This window comes from Carassius carassius, chromosome 25 (genome assembly GCF_963082965.1).
Source record: "Carassius carassius chromosome 25, fCarCar2.1, whole genome shotgun sequence".
Lineage (NCBI taxonomy): Eukaryota > Metazoa > Chordata > Actinopteri > Cypriniformes > Cyprinidae > Carassius > Carassius carassius.
Window position 1 is genome coordinate 6,668,420 of NC_081779.1, and position 22,855 is coordinate 6,691,274.

The window sequence follows — 22,855 nt, forward strand, 5'->3', positions numbered from 1 at the left end:
AAGCTGTACAACTACTTAAAGCGTTTGTTCACCCAAAAATGAAAATTATGTCATTCATAACTAATCCGCATGTCGTTCCAAACCAGTAAGACCTCCATTTATCACAGTTTTATATATATTTATATATATATAGTATATATATACACATACACACGCACACACAGAGCTCGCAAAATGTCAAAATCCCTGGTAGCCTTTTGGGCAGACATTCTTCAGGTTTTGGTAGGCCAAAAATATATACATACATACATACATACATACATACATACATACAAGGGTCAGTGGCCCTTGGCTAGGTATTGTTGATAGAATTCTGCCCTTTGCGAAAACTAATTGAGGAACCCAGTTTTATACTATACCATTTAAGGTGTTAAACTCCGGATGAGTTTCTAAGAATTTAATGCAAATATTCTTTCTCACACTTGTCTTGCACTCACACACATCAGATAGATTTGCCATTATATTTCAGCTCATCAAAAACTCAATAACGCATGTGACTGTGTTGCCATTGGTTCGTGCAGTGAAATAAAAACACACCGATGGCTCCACAGCCATTACCAATTTCCATTTCACACTCCTAGAAACAAATTTGATAGTGAAGAAACATCTATTAAACCATTATTATTTTTCGGTTGTTGTTGTTATAACTACTGCAAAATAATAATACATTTTAAAAAATGCACAAAGTCAGAATGCACAAATAATTCTAATTAGCTGTCAAATAAATAAGTATTTTAGGAGGTTGCATAAATTTCTTCAGCAAAATCTAAATTCTACATTTTATTATTCCTTATTTTCAAAGACTATCACATATCCAAACACGTAATTGCCCTGTTTGCGATTCAGACTCATAACTTCCTGTCTGTATTAATAAAGATGACACTTTATGTGACTTCCTTATTCTCAGCAATCTCAACCAGCACTAGTCTCTTAGGGCACATCTTTTGTCTCCTTAGATAGTAGTTCTGTGCACGTCTCATGAAATGGATTCAGTGTATGAAAATGATAGCTTTATACTTCCAACAGTTGCTTCAGGTGAAAAATGCTCTCGATACAAAGGTAAGGGTTAAATATTAGGAGTATGCATTCATTTCTATTTTAATGATTTAGGATTGATTTTCATTCGGTATACACATGTACATACACATGATTTGATCTGTTCATGATGCATTTCCTGGGAATCAAACACCGTCAACACTTGTCATTTAAATAAAATAAAAACAAATGTCTTTAAAATAATTTCTGTTTAAATATTTTCTGTGCATGCAAATAAAATTATGTTGTGTATTTGGTGTAATGTGTGACCGGGATGAATCACTTTGACTCTGCTACTCCTCTGCGTTGTGTTGTGTAGTGTAGTGTGGAATAAAGACTGGAGTCGGTGTACTTGTTCAGTGGTTTTTCTTTTATCCAAGAGGCTGTGTAAGCTGCATAAGTTAGATGTTGTTATCAATTGTTGTGCAATCAATTTGCCAACTTCTGCTCACTCTGTACAGACCTCTGCTCAGACCAAAGAGTGCAATATAGAGAATCTCATATTTAACAATTATAAAGTAGTTATAATGTGACGAGTGGGGAGGGGCCGAGAGCCATGGCAACGGAATGAGGCCGGTGGAGTCCCACAGAGGAGATCGGAAGGATACGAAATAGGAGTGACGACAGTGAAGGACGAGAGAGGACCAGGCCTGTGCTTTACTTTGTGTTCGGTTTTGTTTGCGCGCGGCAGTCGTCCACGAGGGGCCGGTTCCCGCCTCCTTCTTCCCGTGATTTTGAAGTTTTATATTGTTACACTGGTGCCGAAACCTGGGAGGAAGGGGCTGAATTCGCGGTGCCATCGAGTAGGGCATAGCAGTCTGCCGCCATTGACGCTCGAGGCAGTGGGCTGGAGTGAGTTGCCGGGGACGGACGAGCTCGCTGCCGGCTGCCAACAATGTGGAGGGGTGGCTGCCGTCCATGAGGAAGTGGAGATTGGAATGCAGTCTCTGGAGTATCCCCGGCCTGCAAGGGGCGATGGAGGTATGTGACGAATGGGGCCGGCCCGAGAGCCGTGGGAATTATGAGAGGCAGAATGACAGTCAGAACAAATAGCATTTTACATATAATTCATTATATTTGAAGCAGGAATATGTTGTTGGGCACATAATTCGTTCTGCAGCGACTTTGAAACGACCCCTTTAATGATTTTTTTAAGAGTACTCTGACAGATTATTTCTAAATTATAGGATTGAATTAATATTGTGTAATGATATTGTATCAATGAACATTGAATAGTGTCCCATTAATAAGAACATTGCATATATGTCTTTATGAATAAAAAGGGAAGTGGAAATAAAAATCAAGAATATAGGCTGAACAGTACCATGATAATATGTCTTTAACATTTCTCACTCTCGTCTTTTATTTATATCAAAAGGCAAGTTGGTGTGTAACACTTGAATAAATATGTCAAATGTAAATATTAGCCTATAGAAATTAAGTTTAAATGAATGAATGTAAGCATGTAGCATACTCTGTTCAAATAAAAATAATCTAGAGTCAGTGAACATGACGGAAATTTGTAGGGTTTGGGACAATTAAAGTCCCTTTGGTTGGAGATTATGGCATGCCTTAAAATTTTTAAATACAATTGTATTACATACTAAATTTGTTGATGTTAAATTTGTTGATGTTTCTCTGAGGCTTCTTTATTATATTAGTTTGAGAAAGCCAACATATATTTAAACATTATATTTAAATATAATTATAATATATTTAAACATTATAATTTTACAATCCGAATTCCAGAAAAGTTGGGACGTTTTTTTTAATTTTAATAAAATGAAAACTAAAAGACTTTCAAATCACATGAGCCAATATTTTATTCACAATAGAACATAGATAACATAGCAAATGTTTAAACTGAGAAAGTTTACAATTTTATGCACAAAATGAGCTCATTTCAATTTTGATTTCTGCTACAGGTCTCAAAATAGTTGGGACGGGGCATGTTTACCATGGTGTAGCATCTCCTTTTCTTTTCCAAACAGTTTGAAGACGTCTGGGCATTGAGGCTATGAGTTGCTGGAGTTTTGCTGTTGGAATTTGGTACCATTCTTGCCTTATATAGATTTCCAGCTGCTGAAGAGTTCGTGGTCGTCTTTGACGTATTTTTCGTTTAATGATGCGCCAAATGTTCTCTATAGGTGAAAGATCTGGACTGCAGGCAGGCCAGGTTAGCACCCGGACTCTTCTACGACGAAGCCATGCTGTTGTTATAGCTGCAGTATGTGGTTTTGCATTGTCCTGCTGAAATAAACAAGGCCTTCCCTGAAATAGACGTTGTTTGGAGGGAAGCATATGTTGCTCTAAAACCTTTATATACCTTTCAGCATTCACAGAGCCTTCCAAAACATGCAAGCTGCCCATACCGTATGCACTTATGCACCCCATACCATCAGAGATACTGGCTTTTGAACTGAATGCTGATAACATGCTGGAAGGTCTCCCTCCTCTTTAGCCCGGCGGACACGGCGTCCGTGATTTACAACAAGAATGTCAAATTTGGACTCGTCTGACCATAAAAACACTATTCCACTTTGAAATAGTCCATTTTAAATGAGCCTTGGCCCACAGGACACGACGGCGCTTCTGGACCATGTTCACATATGGCTTCCTTTTTGCATGATAGAGCTTTAGTTGGCATCTGCTGATGGCACGGCGGATTGTGTTTACCGACAGTGGTTTCTGAAAGTATTCCTGGGCCCATTTAGTAATGTCATTGACACAATCATGCCGATGAGTGATGCAGTGTCGTCTGAGAGCCCGAAGACCACGGGCATCCAATAAAGGTCTCTGGCCTTGTCCCTTACGCACAGAGATTTCTCCAGTTTCTCTGAATATTTTGATGATGTTATGCACTGTAGATGATGAGATTTGCAAAGCCTTTGCAATTTGACGTTGAGGAACATTGTTTTTAAAGTTTTCCACAATTTTTTTACGCAGTCTTTCACAGATTGGAGAGCCTCTGCCCATCTTAACTTCTGAGAGACTCTGCTTCTCTAAGACAAAGCTTTTATAGCTAATCATGTTACAGACCTGATATCAATTAACTTAATTAATCACTAGATGTTCTCCCAGCTGAATCTTTTCAAAACTGCTTGCTTTTTTAGCCATTTGTTGCCTCCGTGCGAACTTTTTTGAGACCTGTAGCAGGCATTAAATTTTAAATGAGCTAATTAAGTGGATAAAAGTGTAAAATTTCTCAGTTTAAACATTTGCTACGTTATCTATGTTCTATTGTGAATAAAATATTGGCTCATGTGATTTGAAATTCCTTTAGTTTTCATTTTATTAAAATTTTAAAAACGTCCCAACTTTTCCGGAATTCGGGTTGTATCATAAGAGTAATTGATTCCGCCTAGAGCTTCACCAAACTCAGCACAGACCTTCAGACTTGTCTGACTACCGTTGGTATTTCTTTTCTAATTGGTCGAACTTATTCTTTCCCCAAAAAATCCATTGACTTACCTTATCTGAGCAATGTAGGCTGTAATACTTAATTTTATCCACTAGAGGGGGAAATATAATAAGAAATGTTTTTAGTCTAGGCTCCTCTTACTCCGTTTACATAAGTTTAAATTACAAATAAATGCGTGAATTACATTTGTACTGCCGTGAATAGGCCATAACTGTGTACAAGAACAAGCTTTACAATTTAAGCTGTACAACAACTAAAGCGTTTGTTCACCCAAAAATGAAAATTATGTCATTCATAACTAATCCGCATGTCGTTCCAAACCAGTAAGACCTCCATTTATCTTCGGAACACAGTTTAAGATATTTTAGATTTAGTCCGAGAGCTCTCAGTCCCTCCATTGAAACTGTGTGTATAGTATACTGTCCATGTCCAGAAAGCAGGGCTTGAAAACGAAAAAAAAAATTCAATCGGTTCACTCCGAGCAGAATCGATATTTTAACGTTTCTGTTCTGCGTTCCTCTGATATTGATACCGTTCCGAAAACCGGTTCGGGTGGAAGAAAAACCGGTTAATAACGTTATTTTTTTTTAAATATATTATTTGCCTATAATTTGCCTAATAATAATAATAATAATAATAATAATACAATAATAATAAAGCATAGTGTTTTCTTTACTCAAAAAGAAAAAAATAGAGATCTAACGCTTAGTCACAGCCAATGCAGCATCATCTTCTCTAGATTTTGGCCAAATGTAAGATACTTTAAAAAAAAACACTATCAACACTTTAAAGACATCAAACTATTTTTAAGATATTTAAAAATGTTTGCTGCATTGTTAAAAAAAAGACACTTTTGCAAGATTGCGTTTTGAGAGTGAAAAAAAAAACTCAAGTCAAGCGCGGCTCACATCGCATTTTATTAGCCCTATTACATCCGAAATAATGAAGGCTAACTTGTCTAAAGTAAAATGTTTACAATTATTATAAGAACAGTTATTAGTTTCTCTCCAAAGCAAATTCAAAGCAAAAAAAAAAAGTTTATGCTATAAAAACGTCAATCCAAAAACAAATTAATCTAAGGTGAAGCTGATGCCTACCTCTCTCATTCGGCACGAATCCAAAAGTTTCCATGTTCCCGACGTATCTGGATGCTAAAATGTTATTTATTATATGGCGTTTGTACTTTCAGTTATTATTATTTAAAATAATCTTGTCGGTTAACGGTTGTTGGTTAGGAAAAATAACCGAAATTAACATCCCTAGTCAGTAACGTTGCAGTGCAAAGAATATAGAATAATAGTTACTGTATAATAAGTAACGTTGTATTTGTGTCCGAAAGTCGGACCAACCCGATCTCACGACAATTCGTACATTTTTGACGATGTGGCTTATTCGTACGAACTCGTACGACCACACTCGTACAAATTCATAAGATTTTTGCCAAATCATACGTATTTTACGAGTTGCACAATTCGTATGAATTTGTACGAATGACCTACACCTAACCCCGCCCCTAAACCTAACCGGCACTGGGGTTTAGACAAATCGTATAAAATCGTACGAGTGAGGTTGTACATATTCGTACGAATAAGCCACCTCGTAAAATACGTACGAATTGGTCGTGAGATAGCATTGGTCGGACTCTGAATTTCATTCTAAGAATTAGCCTTTCGCCGAGCCCCGCCCCCCATAGTTACTGTTGCTACCTCCGACAAACAAATGGTCAAACACGGCCAGCGTGACATATTGCCATTACGGGAAGAGGTATACCAGTGCATGTCAGTGACCTTTTTTGGAGCAATACCTCCGCGATATCCTCCATATCGAGGCAAAAGGGGTTTCAGTATGCAGTGGAGGGATACATTCAAAATATAAAAATACGCAATGAAGTAGACACGACTACTATCGAGGCTAATGCTTACCAGTCTCAAGCGAAATCTGAGAAACCCCATGACCTGTACCTCAAATGCAACCAGCACCGCCTTGTGGACCAGTCATGCTCTTGCACTGCAGGGAAAGTTCTCTTTCATATGTTATGCTCTATTATTGTCTAGCGATTTTGTTCAAATACAAGGGTATGTTAGCTAGCTAAACCTACATGTGTGTCAAAGCCATTCAAAGCTAACTAACATTTCTCTGTTGTTTTGAGAATCAGGATCAGAATGTTTTATTTCCATTGTTGATGAACAGAATTCACAAATAGAAAATTGCTTTGGCTTAAAAGGTGCATAACAGATAAAATAATAAAATGAAATACATAAAATAAAATAAGGCATTCAGATATCCATTTTATTTTATTATCTGTTATGCACCTTTAACTAAGCCAAAGATATTTCCTAGCTGTGAATTATGTTCAACAATGGATATAAAACATTCTGATTCTGAAAACAGCTAATACTAATAACATAACTAATAACATTAATAACTAATGCTACATCTGTAATTCTTCTTAATTTAGTTCACCAGGGTTTTGCTCTCATATTGTGGGCAGACGTATTTATGCTTGGTAATGTTCGACGCATTTAACTGGGAGTGGGGCCGTCCACACTGTTTTATCCATTGTAGGCACAGCTCACGTTGTGTTTTCGGCTTTGGGAATGGAAACAACACAACTCCTCCAGACAATCTCGGGGTATCTAGTGTCCGATTTACAAACGCCGTGGGCTTAACGCTTCACCATCTTGCTTGGAGTCAATGTTTGTCGGAGCTGCTCACATAGTAACGGTTGCTATGATGTGTGATTGGACAATGGCCGTTCTGGAGGAGGGGCCGGCGAAAGGCTAATTACTTTGAGTTAAATATAGCATATGAAAATTGTTCAGCTTACAGTAAATTTGAGAAGCTCCTCGAGGCTATTTCAGTTCCCCTCACTCCACAACAAATCATTTCAATTAACACTATTTAGAAAAGAATAGGAATTAAAAATATAAGGAGCTATAGCCATATTAACGACTAACCAAAACTAATTAATTTATGCTAAAACGAAACTCAAACCAACGTTGAGTCTCATTCAACACAAAATCAAATGTTTCCATTTTCGCGATGTATTTGAATGCCAAATGATTATAAAAAATAGCCTATGTTAAGTGTTTATTATAGCCTAATGTTTGTAAACATTTTGTGTCTGCATTATATCTATTTCTGAATGAAATAATCCTTTTCTATATATGTATATATGTGTATATATAAGTGCATATATATACGCGTAGCGTATTTTAACCATGCAGCAAACCTTTTAAAATATTTTGATAATTTACTGAAAATAAAAAAATGACTTTTTAATCCGTTAAATTGATACAGTTTGCTGCATTCATGCACTCAGAAACCGTTGACTGTGAATGAATCAGCAGAGCTTGTACAAGCTTTTGTCATCGTTAAATTTTTCTCAGACGTTTCGAAATGTCGAAATTGGGTTGCGCATCTATCTGTGCATGATGATGATGTCCAATGCCGTCGGTGAGCAGAGCTTCTCAAAGTTGGGAATAATCAAAGGAGAGCCGCGGTCCTCCTCAGTTGGGCAGAAAAGGCTAAGCATGATGGCGCTTGAGTGTCGAATGCACATGCACCAACGCCGAGAAAAAAAATAGGCTCTTTTTTTTGCGCTGCGTCATCAGGCCTATTTGGTCTTAATCCGGCCCTGAAGGCGGTGCATTGTCATTGAGACTCTCCTATGATGAGTTCTCAGCTGAGTGGACATTTCACTCACATTTGAATATGCTGTACTGCAGGAATTCGTGATTGGTTGACAGCAAATTTCAAATATTAAATGGAACGATAGGTTAATGGCCATTTCAAATTTTCAATTCTGTTCGGAACAATAAAATTTGATTTAGTTTCTGGTTTTGTTCCTGTCAAAATTTCGTTCGTTCCCGGTTTTCGTTTTTTCTATCCTTGAACCGGTTCTGAGCCATGAAGCTAATACACACTAAATACATGCACTCAGGCAATGCTGATGTTATTAATGTCGCCAATTTTAAAACAAAGTATAACGATAATAATTGGCATAGTTTGATGTGATATGAGCTGATGTGACTTTGATGTGATTCCTCGAGACTATGGCACCTTGATTTCCGAATGACATGCAAAATTTGTCCAAAAGTCCAGTGCTGCTTCTCTGTAGCCCAGGTCAGGCGCTTCTGCCGCTGTTTCTGGTTCAAAAGTGGCTTGACCTGGGGAATGCGGCACCTGTAGCCCATTTCCTGCACACGTCTGTGCACGGTGGCTCTGGATGTTTCTACTCCAGACTCAGTCCACTGCTTCCGCAGGTCCTCCAAGGTCTGGAATCAGTCCTTCTCCACAATCTTCCTCAGGGTCCGGTCACCTCTTCTCGTTGTGCAGCGTTTTTTGCCACACTTTTTCCTTCCCACAGACTTCCCACTGAGGTGCCTTGATACTGCACTCTGGGAACAGCCTGTTCGTTCAGAAATTTCTTTCTGTGTCTTACCCTCTTGCTTGAGGGTGTCAATGATGGCCTTCTGGTCAGCAGTCTTACCCATGATTGCGGTTTTGAGTAATGAACCAGGCTGGGAGTTTTTAAGAGCCTCAGGAATCTTTTGCAGGTGTTTAGAGTTAATTAGTTGATTCAGATAATTAGGTTAATAGCTTGTTTAGAGAACCTTTTCATGATATGCTAATTTTTTGAGATAGGAATTTTGGGTTTTCATGAGCTGTATGCCAAAATCATCAGTATTTCAGTTGGTGTGCAATGAATCTAAAATATATGAAAGTTTAATTTTTATCATTACATTATGGAAAACAATGAACTTTATCACAATATGCTAATTTTTTGAGAAGGACCTGTAATATCTAATTGTTATATGAATATTTGACTTACATTGGAAAAATTTCCATGACCTCCCATGAGATCTCGGCAAAAAGTCTCACAATATTTTTTCCCAGAAAATTATGCATGATTCTAAACCTCTGGAGCTCTCACGCTCTCAAGTGTCCAAGAACGCAAGTATGGGTTTTTTGACAAGGCAAACATCTGTTGCATGCTTGTCTTGCACACACACACACACACACACACACACACACACACATCAAATACTGTAGATTTCCTTTTATCTCTCAGCTCATCGAAAACACAAGCATACTGAAGCAAACTGAGACAGTCTAAAGAACACTTTAGTACAGATAAGAAAATAATACAGAAAATAAAATAAAACTTGTGGTTAAAGTGGCACTCAGCGGACAAAAGCTGCAAATACACTTGTCAGATGCGGCAGTGCCTAGGGTGGTAGAAAGCACACATTGGTTGGCAACCTACTGTAGATTTCCTGTTGTCTCTCAGTTCATTGAAAACGCAAGCATACTGAAGCAAACTGAGACAGTCTAAAGAATACTTTAGTACAGTGAAGCAAACAATACAGAAAATCAAATTTTCTCCACACTCTCCACTTTTTTATAATTATTTGATAATTGTAAGGATAAAATAACATCTTACACACTTTCTGAAAATTTTATTTTCATGTATTTTACACCAGATGTCATAAATCAGACTTAGGCTGTTTTTCATGAGACATGGTTCTCTATTGATGCTTCACTCGCACTGTGTCTGCTAAGATGCTATGGGAAAACAAATTTTTCACTAAACAAAAACAAAAATTGTTCACTAAGCTTACGATTAACCAAAGAAATCTGACAACAGCTGTTTCATAAATGTTTATTTTACTTGGATAGTGTTATAAAAAGCTTATTTTGTGCGCATGTGCAGTCCTAATCATGTCTCAGAATTCTGACTGTTTCTATACCAACCGGGACTTCTAAAGGCAGCTTCAGTGATGTGCTGACTTTACCGATTAGCGATGGTCTATTTCATTCAGAAGGCAGGGCTTCCTGTGACTGAGCAGCCATATTGAGCATTGCATTTAAGTTAGTTTCTGAAAAAGTTGCATTCATTTTTATAAAGTTTCATTCATTTTTATTGAAGCAAATGTAATTCCCTTCTAACCAATTACAGCACATTTTGTTTTTACGAGAAAAGTATTGTAATAATGTAAATTATGTGAAAAATAATGCGTTTTTCGAACTACCAAGCATGAGAGCATGTTCAATCCAATTAAATTTGAGGGAGAAAGAGGGAGAGAGAAAAAAAAAGGAAAAATAATAAAAAAAAAATTTAATAAAAGAAAAAATTTGATTGTATACGTAATAATTTAATTGTATACGGGTAAAGGGAAGGAAAACCTGTGTTTGTAAGAACTCAGTGAGAATTGTGAGATTACAATACAACCTGCATGCTTGTCTTGCACACACACACACACACATCAAATACTGTAGATTTCCTTTTATCTCTCAGCTCATCGAAAACACAAGCATACTGAAGCAAACGTGGGGTCCGCAACATGGGTCGAAGCCCATTAACTCGCCAGTTGCACAAGCATCAGTTACACAAGAATATTACTGTATGCCTGATATTATAATGAGCAGCATTAATGAGGAATGGAGCTTGTGCAATCAGCTCTCGGGGGTCTGATTGTGCTTTAGTCGCTGCTAAATTCTTCGCTCTCGCCAGGCACACTCTGAGGAGTGTCCGTGCATGTGATATTGCGGTTGCGGTCCTGCTGCTGCCGAGGCACGGCGGCTCGCACTTGATCCGGCAAATGGGTTGGAGACGCCTCCTCCTATCGCCAACCATGTTCCCTAGATCTAAAGCTCGTTCTCGAGGCTTGGAAGCCCGCACTGCGGTTTCTTCGCCCTCTGAGTGAGAACTCGCTGCAACATTCATCTTTCTCTGAGGAGACTGATGTTGTTTGTGTGAAAAAAAACAGCGCCGAGGCAACGCGTATATTACATCATTTCATTTTTTAAGTGAATTTTTCTACACCAGACTGTGTTTACTCATCTGGTTGTTTGTCTACATTTAATTCTGAAGAATAAAATATTATCTGACTATGAGAAGTTAGATGTACAGGGTCTCTAGGGATATAATTTCTTGAATGAGAACAGGTGTTTACCTCTCTTCCTCTCAGGAGGTTGAGGCGGTCAGCAAGAGCTGCTGGGCAGAAGCAGTCCCAACTCTACCATGTTCCAGCCCTTTGTGCTGGTCGTGTCACTATTTGTACGCCGCAAAGTCTAGAATCAGAGTGGTCTTCCCAGGCCGAAGGCTTCTAGCAGACAGCAGACTGTCATTTTCGCTGGATAGCCTTCATCGTAACCTCCTGATGCCTAGGCCTAGGACTTTTTAAGGGGCAGCTCCCTCTGGGGAAGAGCGGTGTAAAGCGCATTACACGGTGCCCGTAGCTCCTCAGTGCCCTCAGGAGATCGATCTGCCAACCCTGCCGGTATTCCAGGGCGCAGCGGTCTCTGCAGATCGGTCCTCTCAGTTACCGAACGAAAACATAGTGGTGCTAAGAGGCTTGCGACCTCCTGGGAGGTTTCCAGAGCAGCTAGTTCGGCCATCTCCTGCCGGTGCACCACTTCAGGGCACCGAGCTAACTGCTCTGATGACACCAGAGATCAGTCTTGAGAGGCTGATTACCTTAATAGACTATTTGGCAGCATGAAAACTACTGCCAAACATGTTTCAGTGGATGATATATGTTTGGCAGTGGATTACACACTGTAGTGAGAAGCCACATAATCCAGTTTGGTTCTCCTCTGCCTCAATTCAGCGGGGACTTTCCCACCCTGGTGGGTCCTGAGCTGGCTCTGGTAATGGAACAGAAGTAGTCACTCTCTGAGGACGGAGACCATTGAGGTGGTCCCTCCTCACGGTGCAGACACCAGGTCCTACAACCTGTACTTCACTGTTCCGAGGAAGGATGAGGTGTTGCGTCCTAAGTTCAGCATGCTTGCACAGACCAAGTCCGAGGACTGGTGTGTCACGATCTATCAGAAAAGACACACTTAATCCATCCTTCCTCATCTGAAGTTTCTGTGGGATTCGACCACGATGCAGGCATGTCACCTACTCTGATCAAGTCGATCCTCACTGCAGTCACAAGAGTGAGAGAAGCCCAGTCACTCACTGTAAAGCAGTCTCGGGGACTGCTGGGTCTGATGGCAGCTGTGTCCAACGTGGTACCTCTTGGCCTGCTGTACATGAAACCCCTACAGTGCTGGCTCAAGACCAATGGGCTCTCCCCAAGGGGAAACCCACTTTGCATGATCAAGTGCCTTGGACATGTGAAGAAAGCTGGGAGCTGCTTGTCACCGTGTAATGCTAGCGACGGACGCATCCCTCACTGGCTGGGGTGCGGACATGAGTGGCCACCCTGCCTGCGGTCTGTGGAGTGGTCACCATCTAACATGAAAGTGTAAGTGAAAGTTGTGACATTTGCCAAGTAGCCCATACTTGGAATTGGTGCTCTGCATTTAACCCATTTAACCCATCCAAGTGCACACACACAGCAGTGAGAAGTGAACAAACTGTGAACACACACCCGGAGCAGTGGGCAGCTATCGATCCAGAGCCCGGGGAGCAACTGGGGGTTCAGTGCCTTGCACAAGGGCACTTCAGCCATGGGTATTGAGGGCGGAAGAGAGAGAGCTGTTAATTCACTCCCTCCCACCTAGGCACCGAGACTCGAACCGGCAACCCTCTTGTAACTAGGCCAGCTCTCTAACCATTAAGCCACAGCTGCCCCATATTAACATATCATATCAACTGATGGCATATCAACTGCCTGAAGATACTGGTCATGCTTCAAGCACTACATTACTTTCTCCCAGACCTAAAAGGTCACCATGTGTTGTTGCGCATCAACAACACAGCAGTTGTCTCTTAAATCAACCAACAAGGAGGTCTGCACTCACACCGTTTATACAAACTAGTGTAACAGATCCTTGTGTGGTCCCAGGGCGAACTCATCTCACTGCGAGCAGTCCACATTCCTGGGCATCTCAATATGGTACCAGACATCCTGTCAAGGCAGGGGCCGAGGCCCGGAGAATGGTGGATTCACACCGAGGTGGTGAAGCAGAGTTGGAAAGTTTTGGACAGGCTCCGGTAGATCTGTTTGCGACTCGAGAGACATCTCGCTGTCGCCTCTGGTTCTCTCTCTGAATCATCCAGCTCTACTGGACTGTATAGTATTTATAATTGTAACATCTATATTAGGATCTTAAAAACCCTCAACATTCTTCAAAAACAGTCCCTATATTCTATAATTTTTACATAAATGTATCTAATAAGATTCCCTATAGTCTACAGCAAGTCATTTTCCTCTATTCAATTTACATTCACATTAAAATTTCAAATCTTGAAATCTATCAACACTCAGCCCTAGATTGAGTAAATCTAATTAAATCATCAAAAATCCATCATACAAATGGATACTTCTGCTAAACTTAAACCATTGGTTCACACTTTCATTGCGGTGTGTTAAAAAGTGAAAAAAGTGAAAGTGACATGACATTCAGCCAAGTATGGTGATCCATACTCAGAATTTGTGCTCTGCATTTAACCCATCCAAAGTGCACACACACAGAGCAGTGAACACACACACACTGTGAACACACACCCAGAGCAGTGGGCAGCCATTTATGCTGCAGCAACCAGGGAGCAGTTGGGGGTTCAGTGCCTTGCTCAAGGGCACCTAAGTCATGGTATTGAAGGTGGAGAGAGAACTGTACATGCACTCCCCCCACCTACAACTCCTGCCGGCCCGAGACTCGAACTCACAACCTTTTGATTGCCAGTCCGACTCTCTAACCATTAGGCCACAACTTCCCTAAAGTGTGTTGATTTTCTCACTAGTCTGATTGACATTCCACCTTCAACAGGGTGACTCTTTGGAGCCATTGCAATAGGCTTTCCCACCCTGGCAAGCAAGGGCATTGCCAGCATGCCCTTGATCCCCAACTTACTCTGCAGAGTGGGGTTGTTGAAACCGATTGGTTTAGTTCAAGTTGATAAACTTGAATGCAGGTGTTTCAATCTCCAACAATTTTACTGATGATTAATAGTCTTAACAATTGCTTTTAGATGGAAAAGCTGCCCATAACTCCCGCTCTAGCATCTATTTTCTTTGTAACAATAGCATAACAAAATAGATTTAGCAAACAATCAAGTGTAACTGCCCTTCTGCTTTGGAAAGCGTCAAATGATTTTACAATGCATTTTGATGAATGATGAATGAGTGACAGTTTTTAATAAATTTAAAGGAAGCACTCAAAGGCCGGTGTTGTTGTCTATGGCCTCTGTTTATTTTCTGCCACTTCTAGCCTTTTGATGAATCCTGCCATGACAGGATTTTCTCTTAGTTTTTAGGAAAATTCTCAAGTGAAAATTTCACTTTTCCTGCATCAATCTGTCTCCATGTCGACTCAGAAGGGTCAACTTCCTTTTTCATGAGCAGAGAAGGCACATCAGCCACTTCCTCTTTGTCTGCAAGTCATGTCTCTTTTGTCTCTCACCCTTGAGCAGACTACAGTCAGTTTGCTTTCATTTTGCTGGTTAGTCACATCTAAATCGTGAACACTCAGTAACTGCAAAAATCAAATAGAAACTTTGTTTCTGATGACAAAGGTGGGCGAGCATTCAGCTCTTCATCCAAAATCCAATTCTTAACCTTCTCTACATTTTATAAGTCTCATCTGAACAACAGTTTCTCACTTCTCAATCATTTAACAAGCATTTTCTTAGCAGAAAAAAAGCAAGCAATTGCTTCTTTGCAAAAATTCAGAAAACAGCAGTAAACTCACTAATTACTTTATATAGAATAATGTATATGGTGTAATAGTAAACAATTATTGGTCTTTCCTGTTTACTAGAAATATTACTGTGCAATGTCTGTTATATGTATTTGACTTGGTCACCAGGTTTTGTTCTCATTCAGCACAATGTACAAGCACCATTTTAGTTAACATAAACCAAAATCATATAATCTCTGCAATGGATTAACTTTTTTATGCTGTATTCAAGGGATATGGGATATAAATTCCAGACATTTTCAGTCATATACACAGTATATTTAAACACATGCAGTTAATATCTTAGTTATAATTTGACAATTCTGGCATCTCTTTATTTATCCATTTAAAAAATAATAAGTTAAAAAATATCAGGATAATCAATATTGAACTATTGATCTTATTAAATTCTTCTAATATTTCTCAATCTTTAGTTGCAAACATGTTTCTAATTTATTACCTTAAATACAAGTTCATTTGATTCAAATTTCAATTAATACTTTGAATTATTATTCCACCAACAGTGAACCCATGATGATTAATCAAGCCCATGTGGTATTCCAAACATGACCCATTATAAGATTTCTAACCCGAGTCAGTCACTTACTGATTTTTTATCTGTTGGTATTTGATAGAATCAAAGATGCCATGTGTCTAAACAAGATTTCCAGGACCTCCAGCAGAAATATAGGCCCACAACATAAAAATTTCAGCATTATATTCAATTGTACACATGGAGTTCTTTTTATCTCGGTGTTCACCAAACCCATCTTGAGTGTTTGCTGCTAAAAAGCTCATTTTTTTAGTTTCATCTGACCATAGAAGCCAGTTGTTTTTGGATGAGCTAGGATAATTTTTCTTGAAACCCTCCTAAACAACATGTGGTGATGTAGGTTCTGTTTGACAATTTTTTTAAAAGGTTTTCTGACCCCGAGACTCAACTATTTTCTGCAATTCTCCAGCTGTGACCCTTGAGCTCTAGCTCTTTTCTTAAAGCCACTTCACTTATTTGTGAAGCTCAATTATCTTTGGCTGCAGATCAGAAATATATTCTTAGTTTTTTCTCATTGTGATGGATGATTAAGGGCATTTGGGCTTTGTTTTCCCCCCTATTTATATTTCTGTGAAACAGGAAGCAATGGCTGGATAATTTCATGCTCATAATCACCCTGGAGTACTCAAAATTGTGAATATGAATGGGAATATACTTCAGAGTTATTTTACTCATAAGAATGTATAGGGGTGTCCTTAATTGTGGCCAATGTTAATTAGAGAAAACATTTATTTCATAATGATATTTTCCCCCATTTTAAATTCTTATTATCCAATGAAAGGTAAGTTAGATTTTTGTGATTTTTTTTTAAATAAAAGATCAAAAGGATTAACAATGCATATTAATTTTCACAGCGTTCTTTGATCATATTTACCAAGGGTGTCCATATTTTTGGGCATGACTGTATGGCAGAAATTGGGCAAATATAATTTCATGAAAAGTTCTGGACAGAAATAGTACACTGATTCAAAGTTTCAGAAATTATTTTCTTTTATATAATCGAATTTATAACCACAGGTAACTCCACTGAAGAGCAAGAAAGTGAGAGAGAAGTTTATCTCCCTAAACGGACTAAAGTTCTTCTAATTTTTTTTGCTGTCAGTCTGGTTTTTGCTCTTGGAGGTCTCTGTATTCTGGGGATACTGTGTGAGTATAATTAATATATTTATATTAAGATAGATACACAGTACCAAGAAAACGTATGTTAACCCACTGGAATTGGATGGTATTTATGTATTACTTGGTCATGAATCTTTCATGTCTTTATTGAACTTTATATGTGTGCGTGTGTTATCTTAAGCACATTGTGTTTGTCTATACTTTGTTGAAGATCAGTTTTTGACCAATTAAGGCAGAAAAACAACCATTTGGGTTCACATATTTTTCTTGACACTGTAGATATATCAGTGACATCACTGCTACTGTTATTGTCTTTAATCAGATGCCAATGTTTTAATGCAACTGTCTGCCCAGAAAACTAACAACACAAGTGAGTATAATATTTTTATGCAACCAAGAAACATGTTTCATTAACAGTGTGTAAAGAGAAAGGACTACAAGGGTGAATTTGTCTGCTTGCTGTTTTCCATTTTCTTCATAACTTTTTCTGTACCAGTCATGTCAAGACGGATTGAGGAAATTACAACCAATTACACCAGAGTTAGAGAACATCTCCACAACAACGATAGTGAGTTATGTTAGGTTCGAACTAGGGATGCATGATATATCGTCAACCATAGCGATATTGGCCAATAAATGTTAATTTTTCTGTTATCGTTATTGAACTGATAAGAGAATTTGGCCGATATCTTAAATAATGCAATTTCCTGCAGAGACAGTTCAGTGCACACTGTTCACAATGATGGTTTTTAATTGCTTGAAATATCATCGGAAACACTTTGAAAAGGAAAATACAGTGAACTGCAACATGTGCAGGTCAAGTCTGTCATATTATAATGAGATTATTACCCTTACAAAAAAGAAGTTTATTCAAGTGTGCTATTAGTATTCTAATTTTAAACTAAAATAGGAAAGTATGCTTTTAGTTTACTTTTTATGTACTCTTCATAAATATTGAATAGTTGAAATATTCCTAGAATCAGTGTTTTCATTATTATATGGTAGAGGGCGCTAGTACACGTCTCCTGCACAGAATTTCCAAAAAAACACAAGAAGAAAAAAGAAACACCAGACAATGGGCGTTTCTCAATGTCAAGGATACTTCCTTGGCAGGACTGGTCCTTCCAAGTCACTTCCTTCAGAGGCTAGGCGAGACTCCTCTTAGGCATTCGGAGAACACGTAAATGGAACAGGCTAGCAAGTGCACGTAATTGCGTCATTACGTCAGTGAAAAGATCCGTTTGAATAATGCTGTGAATGGTATCGTTATATTACTTTGGACAACTTAACTAGTTATTTATAAAAGAAATGCCGATGACGCAACCAATTGTTAAATGAAAGGTCCGGTTCAGTTAACCATTTGTATTTGTATAATTTACAATATCAATATGGTAGTAATTTGTACTGGCATTTAAACGTTAAACTTTACTTATATTTACTACAGTTATAACAAATGTTTAGTAACGTAAATAAAAACCGTTAACGCTCCGACTCCGCTAACGTTCGACATTTTTGAATTTTTGAACAAGATAGCAAAGCTGCGCGCATAGGATTGTGGGTGATTTGAGAGCGCGAAGGATACACATATGCATCCTTTCCTGTGTATGGGATATTTTTCGAACGAAGGACTCAGTCCTTGGTAGAAATTCTGAGGATCCTCGACATTGGAACAGTCCTTCGACGGATGTCGATGACATAGCATCCTCGAAATACTGGCTTCCGAGGATCCTTCCTTGACATTGAGAAACACCTACCGGCTGCATCTGAAAACTTAGGCTACGTTCACACTGCAGGCTGAAACGACCCAATTCCGATTTTTTTGCCCCTATGCGACCTGTATCTGATCTTTTCATGACAGTCTGAACGACACAGATCCAATCTTTTCAAATGTGACCCAGGCCACTTGGGTATGTGGTCCTGAATCCGATACGTATCCGATCTTTTGAAATGCGACCTCCGTCTGAACGGCCAGGCCACATGTATCCGACCCGTACGTCATTGATACGCTACAAACGTCATACGTCTGCGTTGAAGTAGGCGGGAACGAGAAGATAAACTGATGTATTCTGCATAAGTGAAGCGACTCACATCAGTATCCCACCACTCCTGGCTGCGACTCCGCACCCACACGTTTCTCTGTACCGACGTTGCTAACACTGCTCCACAAAACGCCATGGCAAAAAACCTTGCTCTCCTCCTTCTTTTAAATTTTCTTCTTAAAACGAGAAGATTGTAATTGTGCTGGCTCCGTTGGAAAAATAACTTTAATATTGCAAAAAGAGCTCCGCTGTTGACTCCACTGTTGTTGACATCCATGTTTAACGTTAGATACTTCCGCAAACAACGAGTGACGTCGTTGAGCGTTGAGTACTCTTCTGCGCATGCCGGTCACTTCTGGGTCATTTCACGTTCACACAGGAGATCACAAAAGGTCGCATTTAATTGGAAATGTGAACGGCCTTGCAAAAAAATCAAATTTTTTCCAAAAATCGGAATTGAGCATTAAGCCCTGCAGTGTGAACGTAGCCTTAGGCAGGTGACTTGCTGCCTCACTGCCGTATCAGGCAATGACTTTGCAGGCAGCGTTTTTGCACGAAGCCACCTAATGACACTGATTTCGGACAGACTTCTGAGGCTGGTGAGAGCTTTGGTGATAACTAAGTGCATATTGCATTACTGCAATATTAATTTCTCGCTAGAAATGACATCAAAAGTGGAAAACTTTTATCAAAAGCAAACATTTTCACACAAACTGACCACCGACCGCAACTTTCAGATGCCATCTTTATTTTTTGGCTTAACTGTCATGGAATGGAATGCACAGGATTGTGGGATATCAAAGGCAGCGAAGGATACATCTATGCTGCCTTCAAAAATCGGCCAGGAGACAGGAACTGAAGCTAACATTCCTATATTGGAATGCGTCCTTAGAAGGCAGCATTTTTCAGTCTTCGGATGCAGCCACTAGCACATGTAACATGATCATCTGACATGAAACAGATGAAGAAGTAATAATTACAGTCAAGCTTTGGGGTGTTGATAGTTTTTGTTGTTTTTGTTTACAAGCAGATACCCTGTTCTTTCTTTGGATGTTTTGTATGATCAGATATTCATATAACAAAATATATACTAATTAAAACCTAAATAGGGACATAGTAGTATACTTAAAGTATGGTGTAAAGTTCACTTAAAGAAAACTTATTAGTATTCTTGCAGTATAAAACTACTAAACTAGTAGTTTAGTGAGACTATACTTTAAAGTGTACAAAGTATTTAATTAGTAAACTATCATTAAACCTATGAGTTCATTTTTATTATAATTGCCGTACAAACTACAAACATTGAGGTAAACTAGTTGTGTACTCAAAGTTGGCTACTGTTATTCTTACAGTATACTTAAAAATATACTTTTATATACTAGAAAGTGGGCCAATTTAATCCCAAAGAGTATTGAAACAGTACACTTACAAGTATACTACTAGAACACTGATATTTGTATAATTGCTACATAGAGTATACTTAAAAATATACTTGAATTTTACTTAAGTATACTTAATAAAATAAACTTGTATAGTACATTTTGGTAAGGGTTGTGTTGAACAGGTTGTTTTTGAAAGTAGCATAAAATTGATACTGTTACTGTAACTATTGTTACTGAAGTGTTACAATTTTATTTAGGCTATAGACCTATAATTCATTGTAGGCTATAATAAACCTGTTTTAAAAAACACTTTTAAAACATTTTCATTGAGGAGTAGCCTAATCTAATAGCCTATTTTATTTTCCTCAGGCTGAGTAACAGCGTGTCAGTTATGCGGTGATGTGCTATGAAATTGTTGCAAAGCAAATTAATTGTAATATTAATTTAATAATAAAAGTAACCTAATAATAATAGCCAGAAAATAACAGCTCTAATTAATTGGAGATGCCAAATACTATTAATAATGGCAATACTGAATGATTTTGACAATATCTCTGTCTATAGTCCTTACATGCTGGACCTCTTTCAACACACGCCATCATCTTATCGCCTTATATATTTTTTACACGCAATTAATTTTGTCCAGTAACTTGTTTTCATTATTTGAGCATTATTTTATTTATTTGTAAGGCTGCTTTATGTTTGATTTATGTTTAAGTGTCTAATGCTTTTTAATGATGAGACTTTTTTGGTAATCAGGCGCTCAAAAATTATGGATTTAGATTTGGATTAAATGTGGATTTAGATTTATTGGCCGACATATCGGTTATCGGCTTTCATATTTAAAGAATTATTGGTTATCAGTATCATATCGAAAATTTTCATATCGGTGCATCCCTAGTTCGGACTCATACACCTACTAGGTTAAAGTGTACTAATTCTGAACCAGCTTTGACTCAGCTGATTTATTTTACGCAAATACAAGTCAGTCTTTTGAAAACATTTCTCCAACCACTTGTTTTCTTTTTCTTAATAACATTTCTGAACCAGTCATAGTGAGAAACATTGAGGAACTTACAGCCAACTACACCAGAGTTAGAGAACAACTGTCCTTTTATGAAGGTGAGCTGTCTGCACTTCAGACCCATGAAAGATTAGGCAAAGAGTGAAACTTCTTTTTTTACTAATTTAAAAAACATTATGAACTAATCAAAGGATGCTCTTTATATGCTCTTTATTTCAGCATTTACAGCTGAGTCTTTGAACTGTGACATGAGCTGGACAAATTTTCATGGAAAGTTGTACTTCTTCAGCTCTAATAAAATGGACTGGTCAAGGAGCCGTGCTTTCTGTTTTTCAAAAGGAGCTGATCTGGTCACCATAACCAGCCAAACAGAACAGGTGAGAAAATTTCAAATTGGATGTACGTTAAATCAGATAATTATATGTTTGTCCTGTTTAAATCACAGTATTCAGGAACAGCATTGCATATAATGTTTTCTCCATTAGAGGTTACTGACTTCTAAAATTAAAGCATGGTACTGGATTGGTCTCAATGACCTGGAAACTGAAGGACACTGGGTTTGGGTGAATAACCAAACTCTCAATGAAACTGGAGTACAGTAAGAACTCAGACTACAATTACTTAAGTTCGTCAATGTAATAAAAAAAACACTTTATTATTATCCACACATTCATTATTATTATATTACTGGAACATTTAAATCTTTGCATAATGGCATGTTTTTAACCAAAGATTATTTGTTTTTACCTTGGTCGCCTGTTTCTGCTTTTGAAGGTTTTGGCACAAGAGAGAATCTGGAAAAAGTGAACCTGATAACTGGAAAGAGGGGCTTACTGGAGAGAACTGTGCAATTGTGAAAAATGATTTCAACTATTTAGACAGTTGGTTTGATGTTTTTTGCCATTCTGTGATGAAGTTTATCTGTGAAAAGAAATATTAATTTACCTTCTTCAGTGGTGATAATATTGATGAGGTCTATTTTGTTTTTTTTTATTTGCTTACTCATCTCAGGATAAAAAATGTGTTTAACATTGAAACTAATTGGATTTAGTGATACTAAATATAAAAATGATATTTCAAGTATTTCAAGTTTATACTATTACAGAAAGTATTAATATTAATGTATGATTGGCAATGTATCCCATTCAGTTTGATTAGTGATTTGAGGTTTAATTTGTTTAAATGTGTTTAGCAGACAAACTTTAAGTTTAAATAGTATAAAGACATGTGGGTTTTATCTGAATGAATAACTGAACTGAAGATATATTTGTAGATGTATTATAGATGTATTTTTTTTTTCAATATTAGCATTTTGCACTTTTTTTTTTTTTGCCTGTTCAGTTACTTTGTAATTCTCTCTTTTCTATACAAGAGGTCACTAATCCTCTACAGCTTTAATAATAATAAATTGACTGTACTCCGTAAGTCTCTCATGTTATTATATAAGTCTCATGTTGTTATATAACTCTCTGATATTGGTTTGATTGGTTGACACATCTGAAAGGGGTGAAAACGTCTCAAGGTTACGAATGTAACCCTAGTTCCTTGAAGGAACGAGACGCTGCGTCGAACGCTTTGGGGAACGTCCCTGACGAGACCGACTCTGAATATCATGTGCAATTCTCTCTTTTCTATACAAGAGGT

The 22,855-nt window shown here is 38.1% G+C and overlaps 1 protein-coding gene across 2 annotated transcripts; it reads left to right on the forward strand.

Annotated features, from left to right (window-relative positions):
* The first annotated feature begins 976 nt into the window (after positions 1-976).
* LOC132104009 (C-type lectin domain family 4 member C-like) lies at positions 977-22,191 on the forward strand. 2 transcript variants are annotated; one of them, XM_059509152.1, is made up of 8 exons: positions 977-1,059; positions 16,665-16,793; positions 17,089-17,136; positions 17,263-17,334; positions 21,238-21,309; positions 21,431-21,588; positions 21,697-21,809; positions 21,986-22,191. In XM_059509152.1, the coding sequence occupies exons 1-8, from the start codon at positions 984-986 to the stop codon at positions 22,149-22,151; spliced, it is 834 nt and encodes a 277-aa protein (XP_059365135.1). In that variant the 5' UTR covers positions 977-983; the 3' UTR covers positions 22,152-22,191. The 2 variants fall into 2 exon arrangements, with proteins under 2 accessions (XP_059365135.1, XP_059365136.1); XM_059509153.1 differs by lacking the exon at positions 17,263-17,334.
* The last annotated feature ends 664 nt before the right edge of the window (positions 22,192-22,855 follow it).